Raw genomic sequence first — 13,500 nt, forward strand, 5'->3', positions numbered from 1 at the left:
GCAAAAAATGTTCCAGAATCATCATTTGTCCCCAGCATTCTTGCAGCCAATAAAGCATTTACAAAGATGGTAGTGACAACCCATCTTTACTTGCCCTCAGGACCAGTGTATTGCTTGGGAACACTTTTATTAACATAGTTTATAATGCGAATCCTATTATTTTTGCGTGTTTGATGTAGTTGCGTCTTTTCTCATTTTAGTGATATCATAAACACCACATTAAACCATCGTATTGTAAATCAATCTCATGTTTTGTGAATTCGCAAACAGTCAGTTTTACCTCCTTTTATAGTTATACAAATTATATGAAAAAGTATGTATTTAAAGGAATAGCTAGGTAATGAAATTATATTTATTTCTAACTGAGTGTGGAGTGATTGAATACAAAAACCTTGAATGTAAAAAAAGCAGGAAAAACAAAATTATGCTTTTATTAAACGAGAAATTATTTCGTATGAAAAATTAATCGTATGAATCATACGAAAGAAACATTAAAATAAAAAAGAAACAATGCGAAACAAAAAAAGAAACAATACGAAATGAAAAACAAAGTTTTTCATACGTCTTTAAACGCTCAAAGAAGCATTACTATTCGAAACAATTAATGAAACACAAAAATGATTCGAATAAAACATGGCAAAGTATAAAGGAGGTAAAAAATGCTTATACGGAAATTCACTTCCGAATAATCTTAGTTAATAACAATTGTATTGTAAATAAATCCTTAGTGGATGAAACACTTAATCAGTTTTTTTGTAAATAAAGATCCTATTTTATCATCAAATATAGCAACTTCTCGAATACACTTTAATTCTTACGTTACTTCAAACAACATTAGTGTTATGTCTAATCCTAAACTTACGGAAAAAGAATTATATGACGCAGTCTCTTTGTTAAAGCTAAATAAACGCATAAGTTTTGATGCTATAAGCAGTAATGTCGTAATTAAATCAATAAAACACATCACAATTCCATTATTACATGTTTTTAATTTATCTTTAAAACAGGCGTTTTTCCAGAAAACCTAAAAATTATAAAAATCATTCCAATTTTAACATCAGGCGATCCTTCTGAATATATGCAAATCATCGTCCTATCTCAGTTCTTACTTGTTTTTCTAAAATATTAGAGCGAGTTATGTGTAACAGGCTTTATTCTTTTTTAAATGTAAATAATATTCTTCACCATAAACAATTTGGATTCAAATCTGGCCATTTCACCGATCATGCAATCATTCACCGTGTTCAGGACATATTTAAATTGTTTGATGAAGGCAAGTATACCCTAGGCCTTTTTATTGATTTAAGTAAAGCTTTCAATACAACCAATCATCAAATTCTTTTTTCGAAACTCAGTAGTTATGGAATAAAAAATACTGACTTGTCCTGGTTTGAGAGCTATTTGACTAATAAAAAGCAGTATATAGTATATGACGAAGGAAAAACTAATTGTGACACAATTAAATATGGTGTTCCTCAAGTATCAATTTCAAGTATCAAGTATCAATCAACAGGACCACTTCTATTTCTCGTTTATATAAACAATTTAAATGATTTTTCTAACATTTTTAATACAATTTTGTCTGTAGATGATACCAGATTGTTTTATTCCATTAAAGATATCGATATATTATTTCAAACAGTAAACAAAGACTAGACAAACTAACCCAATGGTTTAAATCAAACTAAATCAAAATACACTTTATTCCATCGTCTACATAAAAATCAGTTATTCCCTTCTTTCCGGACCTTTTTATTGATAATAAATTAATAAAGAGAGAGGTATCAATAAAGTTTTATACCACCTAAATTATCAATTAATTCATTATCCAATCTCGAAGATTTTTGTTTTGGATCTAAAAAACTTTCTCCCTAGCGGGCATAGAACGTCCGCTAGATGTCACTGCCCGTTGGGTATCAAAACCTGAACTAGGTGATGCAATCAAAACCTGCGATCAAAACCTGAACTAGGTGAAGCAATAACTTAAGTAATGCTCACGTTTGCTATAGCTTTAGCTTTAACTTATAAATCAGTGTAATCCTATCCAAATAAAAAATAAAAATGATTTTGAATTAAAATTGCTAACAATGGTAAAAAAAAAAAAATGATAATCAATGCATCAAATATAACAAAAATATTAATCTTTCTCTGTTGGATAGCTTTTTTGGCTAGCAACGACTATCTTATTTAAGCCAACATAGACATTTTTTCACGGTCATACATATGCACCGCATTAAAACACTTTTATGCATAAATATTCTCAAACGTCTTGTTGCAAAACTTTTTTTGAACTGTCTCAAATAAATGTCTTTGTTTGATCTCATCCTTTATGTTTTCTATATATGATACTATTCTTATGTGTGTTTCCCTATTTATTTATTTTTTATGTGTACCTAAGCCAGTGACGGATCCAGGATTTTTTTTTAAATTGAGATAGCTAACTTCCAGACATGAAACTCCTAACATTTTTATATTTGTACTTATGTCAAGTAATGAAGCTGTGCAAAAAATTGCGATGATTAGAGGCTGGGAACAAAAAGCTCTCTGACTTCATCCCCGCTCCAACCCCAAACGTGAGGGGCAACAAGTTGATAAATTTTTCTTTTGTACTTTTCTCAATTAGACTTATATTCATCAATAAATTTTAAGTTACGTAGTATTATCTCTCAGCGTTAGAAAAAAAATTATGACCATAAAAAGTTTAAACCCCCCTCAATTGGGTTACAAACTTTATATGGTCATAATTTTTAAACGCTGAGAGATAATACTATGAAAATTGGAATTTATTAATGAATATAAGTCCATTTAAGAATAGTACAAAAAATATTTTATCAACTTGTTGCCCCTCACGTTTTAGGTAGGGGGGGGGGGGTTGGGGACATGAAGTCAAAGGCCTTTTTTGTTCGCACCCCCCAATTATCGCAATTTTTTGCACAGCCTCATTATTTGACATCAGAATAAACATAAAAATGTTTGGAGTTTGCTTCATGTCTGGAAATTTACTATCTCAATGATCACAATTTTTGGATTAGTTTGCAACATTCGATCTAGGTAACTAGACAGCGTTAAACTTTGTATGGTCCTATTGTTTTTATAATTCATATATATTTCGATATTTTTTATTTTTTCGATATTGCTTCATTATAAAAGTTTTTTCAATAGAAATGTTTTATATTTTTTTGTGGGCTTTCATTGCTCAGTCAAGTTCAAGTACCGCAGATTACCTGCATCAAATCAGCAATATATTACCCCAACCAATTAAAAAATAAAAATGATTTTGATTTAAAATTGTTAATTATGCTAAAAAAAAAAGATAGCTAACAAATAAAAATAATGAGTATAAATATAAAAATTATATATTATAATTTTAAAATAGTCTTTTTGTGCCGTAGTGTATGAAACATTTTATTTTAAAAATAAATATATTGTTTCTGAGCAGCACATTGCGTATTGTGCTGCTTGGTTTGGAACTTATTTAAAAGCATTCTCCTAACCTTAAAGCAAACTTTGGAAGATATAATAGCTTTTTTCAAAACATAATACATAAGAGTGCAGAAAATAGCACATGCTTGAAAAGTTAGAAAAAATCGCTATATCGTGTAAGCTGATTAAACTTCCAATTGTTTTACATACAGTTAAGAATGTCTTCAATTTTTCCATCCCTTTAGTTAATAGTTATTTTGTTATTATGCTAAAAAAATTTGCAAAAACAGACAAATAACAGAAATATATAAAAAGTTTTATTTAAAGCAGTTAACGCAATAAAAGCAAACCATCACTTATAAACCAGAATTTTAGTAATTGTGATTTCCTAATTGTAGTTACTTTTTGATAGATCTGAATTAGGGATGTCTAAATTCGGTTATTTATGTTGGAGAGCGCGTTATAAATCTTAATTAAAAATAAGTTTTGCAAAGCGCCCTCCTCCATAAATAACCGAACTTTGACAACCCTAATCTGAACTAGCAGTACCTTTTCATCACGGTAATTTTATTAAGCTGAAATTCCGGCGCTGAACAGTGGACCAGTGACTGGACAAAAATATAAAAACCAAAGTCAGAATTTTAATTTCATAATGGTTTTAAACCATTATATAGATCTTATAAAACAATTTAAAACAGTTTATTTACATTTAAAATTTTAATGAATATACTAATGATCTGGTTTAAGTAGACGCCGAGGAAAAAAAGTTTTACAGAATTTCTATAAACTTTTGGAACCTATGGTCAATAGAAATTCTATAGAATTCTATAGAATTTCTATAGAATCTTTGTTAATTTCTATAATAATTCCAATAGAACTTTTTTTTCTACTTTTTATTTTATAGAAAATAAAGTTTTATAGCAATTTCTATAAAATTAATAGACATTCTATAGAAATTTATAGAATTCTATAGAATTTTTATAGACCATATGTTCCAATAGTTTATAGAAATTCTATCGAACTTTTTTTACCGAGCGCTAACGTAAATTAGAAAATTATAAAGAGAAAAATGTTGTTTAAAAAATTGATTGAAATAAATAACATTTACATAAAATATTGCGCTTTTAAAATATTGTATTATAACTCTATATATTATCTGGATTTTTAAAATTGTTTAACTAAAATTAGTTAGTAATTCACATGTTTGCAGTAACTTTAAACACGCTTTTTATGCTATATTTAATTGTATAACTTTTACTTTTATTTGACAAAATACTTTTTTTATTGCTATATCTTGATTTTATACTTAGATATTTTGAAGCTTATATATGTTTTCTTTAACAATTTCATTTATATATATATATATATATATATATATATATATATATATATATATATATATATATATATATATATATATATATATATATATATATATTTATATATCAGGCGCAGAATTAGCTTTTTTTGATGTTTGAGATTTACAAGTATATTTTACAAGTTCGTAAAATATTTTTTGAACTATTCTTAAATAAATTTATATTCATGAATAAATTCTAAATTTCATATAATAATCTCTTATTGTTCTATAACTATGGCTTCACAAAGTTTGAACCCCCTCAATTTGAGGGGGTTACAAATTTTAGAAGGTCATAATTTTTGAACGCTAAAAGATTATTGTATGAAATTTAGAATTTATCGATGAATATAAATTTATTTAAGAATATTACAAAAAATATTTTACGAACTTATTGCTCTCATATTTGGGGTAGTTGTGGCCAAAATTTAGGGCTTTTTTGTTCCCAGACTCCAATCATCATTTTTGTTCCCAGGCTCCAATCATTTTTTTGCAAATCATTCTTATTTGACAAAAATATAAACATATACACTTTTAAAGTTTGTTCCATGTCACGAAGTTAGTTATCTTAAACATTAAAAATAGCTGAATATATATATATATATATATATATATATATATATATATATATATATATATATATATATATATATATATATATATATATATATATATATATATGCATACATATATATATAAACAATTTTATATATATATGTATGTATATATATATATATATAATTTATATATAAATTATATATAAATAACAATATAAACTGTTTATACACATTATATAAAACTCTAGGAATTAGAAAAAGCATGGTCAGCAAATATCGTTTATATATATATATATGTATATATATATATATATATATATATATATATATATATATATATATATATATATATATATATATATATATATACATATATATATATATATATATATATATATATATATATATATATATATATATATATATATATATACGTACAAATATATATATATATATATATATATATATATATATATATACGTACAAATATATATATATATATATATATATATATATATACGTACAAATATATATATATAAACGATATTTACTAACCTTACTTTTTCTAATTCCTAGAGTTTTATATAACGTGCATAAACAGTTTATATTGTTTATATAATTTACAGTGTAAAGATATGATTTATATTGTTCATTTCCGGAATGAAAATACTGTGGAGTTTGTTTCAAAGAAAAGGTTGAATGGAAACAACGAGTGTATGTGACCAAAATGTAGCATTACTTCATTGTGAAGAATGTGTCGCAAGAGACAGATTCCCAATCAAGATTGGGAAAGACACAAAATACAAATTTTATCAGCTGCAGACAAACATTTGCCTGCAGTTGATAAACGCGGAGTTATTTAGAGGAAATATTGCTGAATACCGGCGTTTTTTCGCGAAAATTAATTCTTTATATTAAAGTATTAAACATGTTTCTTGATAAAAATTTAAGTTAAAATATATTCTAATATTAATATTAGAAATAAAAATTTGAAAAATGACTAGAATGTTTTGAGAGAGACAACACCGAGGAAGTTCTAGTGAAAGCTTTATGTCATTACTAAATGATCCCGAAGAAATAAATTTACCTTCAGCAAGCTTTATTTGTTTGTTGTTAAGTAGTATAATTACAGTTAAAGATAATTAAATTATAAATATTCGTATAAATATAATAAACTAGAAAACTATATATTTTCTATAATTTTTTGTGTTAACTGTCATCTCAAGAGTTTATGCCACCCCTTACATTGCTCACACTAAAAATTATACTCACACCAATCACACAATTTATTGAATACAGATTGACCTCTATCGAAAACCAACTTAAAGGTAAGAAATCTTTTCAAATGCATTTATTAGTTTATCTCTCTTTTTAATACTTAGAATTATTTATATTTGATTAGATTTCGTTAAATCTGTAACTTCTACAAGAAAAGAAATAAAGCATCTAATAGAACGTATGCCAATTGGTCATACTGATGAAAGTTTGTTTAAGAAAGCGAGTAACGAAGAAGAGTTAGATGTCATGTTGTTGCAATGTCAGGAATATGAAAAGGCTTTACTGTTATTAAATTTTACTCAAATATTAATAAAATGTTAACAAAATGTTGTTGAAACTTTTAAAACTTCCGCTCTTTTTCATTGAAATTCAATGAAAATTTATCGAAAAATTTGGAAAAACTAAATTACAAATATTATATAATACTTATTGCATAAATAGTTACTAATAAATTATATAGTTGTATTTATTAGTAATTATATATATGTATGTATATATGTATGTATTTAAATAGTTTTGTGTTTTTAATATTGTTTATTTACTTTTGATTTATAATATAGTTTAAATGTATCTCAACTATTATAAATAGTTTAGTTTTCTGTATTTCGATTAACTTTCTAACAACAGCAAGTGGAAAATACATATCGGACTTAGTACGAAACATTTTGAATGTCTTCATGACTGATGAATTACAGATGAATTGTTGTCGCTCTGGGAAACGGTCGAAAAATATTCTATTGAGGGGTTTGTAAAGTTTGTTGCAAGTAAGTATAGTAGTTATTACATTAGAGTGCGTCATTTTTCAAAGTTCATACATTATTTTCATTAATAAAATTTACACTACCCCTTAATAAATGAACTTTTTCTTTGTATTAACTAAATGATAAATAATAATAAACTATTTTTAGTTGCTGTTCGAAGGCATTGCAAAACCGCTACAGACAAAGATCTTAACGAAGCCATCACCGCTTCACTGCATAACTTAGCAGATCGTGGTGGTAGACGTATGCATCGAGAGAAGAGTGAATAATTAAATTTAATAAAATTTTCTTGTACAATCATGTGTTGGTGAATAAAGTTTAAATGAAAGTATATAATTTTGCACTTAAAGCTCACACACAGTGAAACAAACACACTAAAAGAGAATGAAAGCCGCATTCTACTTTTACAGGAAAACTTAACGTGTATATATATATATATATATATATATATATATATATATATATATATATATATATACATATATATATATATATATACATATAAATTTGTAAAAAACACTTATCTAACTTTTATCTTCTGCTTTAAATTTCACCATTGCTGGATCATCAGGAAGAGTTCTATTATTAATATTATTAATATATATATATATATATATATATATATATATATATATATATATATATATATATATATATATATATATATATATATATATATATATATATATATTGTATATATCGTAATTCAAATTTTGTTCTTGATATTTTAGCGCTTGTCAATCCAAATGGATTTAATAATCTATTTCAATTGGTTTGGTTGGGGTTACTCATTTTAGATGTTAAACTGTTGTCTTTATTTAGCTTAATGAGTGTCATAAGAAACGAAAATCACCAGTTTATTAGACTCAACAGTCTGTCAATGCATAAAAAAAAGACAGTATATTTGTAAACGACTTTATTAAAAAACATGATTTGAAGTTTTAAGGCGAAAAGTTTGACTCAATTTCATTTTTTTTTTTTTTCTGATTATGGCAAAAGATGGACTCAAAGTAAATGAAACAATGCAAAGTTTATTAGAAAGAATTCAGCTTGGCTTGAAAATGATTTTAATACCACATAAATGAAGGAGAGTAAAAATAAACAACTCGGCAGACCTAAACTACCATTTGAAGATTCGTCTTCAAAAGCAAAGAAAAGAAAAGTTGCAGCTTTGTCAGCTTCAAATTCTTGTGAGCTGTTAATTGCTTGTGGCACACATCTGTGAAAAGAAGGTAAAAGAAAAGATGCTCAGATAGCAATAAAGTTGCCTGATAACAAAGATGCTGAACTAGATCATTCTGATAATACATCAGAAGAAGCGTTGGCTCTTTTGTTAGATAATGAGATGAGCAAATCTCAAAATCAGTTAAGAAACAATGCGAAAAGTAAAAAAAGTAATTTATACCCATCATACAATGACGTGAGGCAAAAGAGAGGTTTTTGCCTAGTTGTGAATCATGGACAGCAACAGATTTTTTTGCAGGCATCAATTTCCAAGCATTGGTATATCACACTGTGCTGCGGCTGTTGGAAGTACAACATAATGTTATCAACTCGTTTGTTTTTAATAGGCTAATTCTGCGCTCAAAGGTAGGTAATGATGGGTCAACTGGGCAAAATATTTATACACAAGTTACTGATGAGCTGGAAAACAGAAGCTTTGTCCAATAAGCAATTTTATTTCTGACCTGCTTTGTACCACTATAAATTGACAGGATTCACTGGTCGAGTGGAGAAGATTGTTTGGAGAAATCCACATCTGTCATCAATATTGTACTGGCGAGTTGTGTGGTTTAGGTTTGTTAAGGAGACAACTGATGTAATAATGCAGAGCATCAATTTCTTGAAAATGCTATTGGAAACTTGACTACAACTGCTGTGCCTAAATACGAAAATTTAGCTTTACTTCACATGGTTGATGTTACTATGATAGATGGAAAAGTAGCCACTGCATTATCTACCGTTACTAATTCAAGTCAGTGTTGCTCAGTTTGTGATTCAACACCAAGTCAAATGAACCAACCTAATATTGTTTGCAGTTTGCCATTAACTCCGACCAGATTGAAGTTTGACTTTTTAACACTTCATGCATGGATTCGTAGAATGGAGTGTTTTTTAAACGTCAGCAACAAAGCTGAAGTGAAGAAATGGGCATCAAGGTCAGATGCAGACAAAGAAAAAATTCAAGCTAAAAAGAATTTAATTCAATCTAGGTTTAAAAATGATGCTGAGCTGGTGATTGATATCCCGAGGTCTGGTGGTTCTGGATCATCAAATAATGGCAATACTGCCCAACGTTTCTTCAGAAATGCTGAACAAACAGCAGCAATTATCAATGTTGATGTGCATTTAATTAAAAGGATATATGTTGTACTGTGTACTTTGTCATCTGGCTTTATGATTGATGCTGATAAATTAAAAGACTATTGCTTAAAACAGCACAGCACAACATTTTTTTAATTAAATGAAACTTTATCCCTGGTACTACAAGCCACAGAGCTAGCACAAAATCATGATACATAGGTGGCAGGTTGTTGATCAGATGGTGTTGCTAATAGGGATAATTAGTGAAGAAGCCTTAGAAGCACGAATTAAAGACTTAAAAATTTCGCGAATTTTATTCTTCGTTTTATGGATAAGCCCATAAAACGAAGACCTCTTGCGGCGTTTTATGGGCTCATCCGATCCAGTAATCAGTGCTTTAAGATCACCTAAGCATCCTAAAAAAAGAAAATTTTCCAGATTGTGCAACTCTTAAAAGAAAGCCATTCTTTTATTTTGTAATTTCGCCTGAATTATATTGTACATAAGTATTTTGTATTTTTAAATATATAGACCAACCACTTTCTAAGCTTGTACTACTTGTAGCATACACTGTCAAAGATTTTCGAAGATTGTGAATGCATGGGTACAATAAAAGCCATACAAATTTGAAAAATTTTGTAGACTTATGTAAAATCTGCGAATTAAAAAAACTAATTAACCAAGCTCGAATGTAATTTTTTTTACAGGAAACCAAGTTTATCTAGTAACGTGTAAAAGCACGTGTAATAACACTAGTTAATCATATTAAACTGAAAAAAGTTTTGCATTCCACGAACGACGATCAAAGCGAGGATTTCATAATAAAACACGTGCTAAATAGTTAAATAAAACAAATAAAACATATGCAACTAATAAAATTTAGCTGTTGCTAAGCAAAATTAGGTATCCATAACAACTAAATAAAAAATAGATTTACTTTTTTAAAAAGCGCAACCTCATAATGGTGCTGATGTACAATGTGGTGAACATAGCACTCATAAAAATATCTGAAAAAAACGTTTTGGATTTTGGAACTTATCCAAATTAATGTTGGTACTATAACTTTTATTACTATTTAAAACACTATTTAAATTTTAAATATTTTAGCTTTAAAAACGTAGAAATAATTCATAAAAGCTAATAAATTAAAAATAAAAAGCTTCAAGCGTTTCAAAATCTGATGTATCTTTTTGCTGTAAATATAAACTCTGCATTAAATGGTAACCTAATATTATAAACCTTATAAAATTTACTTTCAATACTAATAAACTTCCCATAGTCAGTTAACACTTTATAAAAAAAAAAATTGTAACACGTAAACATTTTAGTGGTTCTCGATTACAAGATCTTACGGTCTTCTACCAGTCCCCGCGTTCTTTTGTTTCTTAATATTGATTATTATATACTTTAAAACTGTTTTTCTATTTTTATATTTTATATCGAATTGCTTTTTTTTAAATGTAATAAAAAGAACAAAAATTGACAAAACAACTAGTAAAGGATTTCTAAAATAAAAGTTTTCGTTAGTATAATATGATAACAGTTAACTTTTTTTACTTTAAAAATTTAAACAAATTTTAGTTTGCTCAAGAAAAGTTTTATTGGGAAAAAACGAGCAATAAAATCCTTATAATTAAAAAAAATTCCAAAAGTCTCTATAAAAAAAACTTACAAAAACTAATTCCAGTCATCGATCCAGATCTATCAATAACAATAACAACATCTTTTGAACTAGAGACGCTTTGTTGATACCAAACACGACGTCTGCAGTCATACAAGTCGGATCTGTTTTGTTTCATAAAACTTATTTCTCCAGGAAATATTCGAAAAAGACCTAAATTACAAAATTGCAAAAAATAAAGCGCACCGATATATTCCATAAAATCTTCTCTCCGCCTCTTTATAAAATATATAAAAATTCAATAGAAACTTCCTAATTTGGTAAGGAATGTTTAAAACTTAAATTGGTAAAAAAAATTGATGAACAGAGTACTCTTCACCTCGCTAACCTCAATCCACACACCCTAAAACACACAACGAAAACCGCGTTCCCACGCCCACAACTTCAAAAAGTTAAAAAAAAAATGATATTTATAAAATAAAAAAGGTTTCAAAAATAAAAAAGATTTTCTAACATTTGTAATTAATAAATAGCAGTTATTTTATAAAAAACACGATTTATCTAAAAACTTCATTTTGACAGTGCTGTTTCTTAAACAACCTTATCTTAATAATTACGCAAAGAAAACTTTTTTTTTAAAAGTGTTTTCCATCACCCAATCTTTTTTTTTTGTTAGATAAATATATGTAGCTCACAACGCTTAGTTACAAAAATAAATGAAGCTCACAACGCTCAGATAATGCTCTTTTGTCACTACAAGTTGGCCATTTATAACTACAAATTGGCCACTAAAAATTTTTAATTATAACTTAAGTGTAAGTAATATAATACTAAAAAATATAATTATAATTTTATGAAGTAACAATTCTTGCTTACCTGAAACATCGCAATAATATTGAAAGTAAAGAGAGCTGTCAATGTTCATATTGTATTTAAATATTTTATCTAGGTTTTGAGTCCATTTTACGGCGTTTAGTATTTCTTTACTTCTTTCATCAACACTCATGGGAACATGAACATAGCTTAATGTGTCATTGATGAGATCATCAGTTGGAAACTTATTTACTACTTGTTGGAAAGATACGTTTAATTGAGATTCAACCTCGATTATTGCTCGTACGTTTGGATAATTAAACTCCGCTATATGCGAATCGTATTTATAAGTCTTTTTTATCTCTGTTATATTTTTGTGTAGATTTTTTAAAATTTTTTCTTTTCCAGAAAAAAAGCTTTTTATACGAGCGTTGAACTTGTCGCTTATTTCCTTTCCATTTCTTTTTCTAAATTCTACGTTTTTGGCAAACATGTTTAACTCTTCGTTTAATGCTTTGTAATTTGTAACTTTGTTTAAGTATTCATCCAATGTTTTTGAAAAAGTTTTTGCTGCTTCAGTTAATAATGAAAAGGTTGTGGAACTTTGGTTACAAGCAATACCCATCATAGAGATAACGCCAACGCATAGGTGTATACACTTCATTACGGCCAAGACTTACCTTTAGTTATCATTTAGTTTGCTTTATAATCATTTAGTTAGTTTATGAATTTGTTAATGAAAAATCTACTTTCGCTAACAAAGTTGTTCGGTTTCCATAAAGTCTTAATATTATATTGTATAACTTTTTAAAACCAATGAAAACAACAAACTTTAAATAAAGCAACTTTTAATAAACTTAAACAGAAAACTAAATTAAAACTGCAATTGATGTATAAGTGTAAATTTTTCTGAGAACCAACTGAATGTAAATCTCATAATTTACGAGTAATAGAGTTTTGTAACATTGAATAAAATGTTTGCCATTCGGCAAACTTGTTCTTAAGCAAAACTGACAAGCAGTTTAAATTTTTAATAAAAAATTACAAAACCATTAATTAATTTTTCATCGATTTATCTAAATATTTAAAACACCTTCTGCTAAAAACTTTTAAAATATTTAATGTATTGACGTGCATATATATGCATTCGCGTGCAGTTAATGTGAGTAGGTTGTTGAATTGCCAACATGCATTAGCTTAATTTATTTGACGCAGTCAACACATTTCTCTTTACGACGTAGAAAAATAAATAAAAATAGTAGCTTATTAGTTTTATAAAATATCATCAAATATTCAGAATATGGAAAGATCAAAAAGTATATACAAAGTTGTTTAAAATATGGGATGAATTGCGAAAAGGAGGCATGTGGAGCTTATTGGAGAAAA

General features: G+C 27.3%; 1 protein-coding gene across 1 annotated transcript in view; it reads right to left on the bottom strand.

The window, feature by feature from the left end:
* LOC101234655 (voltage-dependent calcium channel subunit alpha-2/delta-3) overlaps positions 1 to 13,126 on the bottom strand; it is a 32,141-nt gene extending 19,015 nt beyond the window's left edge. Inside the window, exons 1-2 of the mRNA XM_065795870.1 lie at positions 12,178 to 13,126; positions 11,353 to 11,514 (exon numbers count right to left, since the gene is read on the bottom strand). Of these exons, the coding sequence (XP_065651942.1) occupies positions 11,353 to 11,514; positions 12,178 to 12,778 (763 nt within the window). The 5' untranslated portion in view covers positions 12,779 to 13,126. The remainder of the gene's footprint in view (positions 1 to 11,352; positions 11,515 to 12,177) is intronic.
* Between the last annotated feature and the right edge of the window lie 374 nt (positions 13,127 to 13,500).

The sequence above is a fragment of the Hydra vulgaris genome, chromosome 04 (genome assembly GCF_038396675.1).
Source record: "Hydra vulgaris chromosome 04, alternate assembly HydraT2T_AEP".
In the NCBI taxonomy this organism is placed as follows: Eukaryota; Metazoa; Cnidaria; class Hydrozoa; order Anthoathecata; family Hydridae; genus Hydra; species Hydra vulgaris.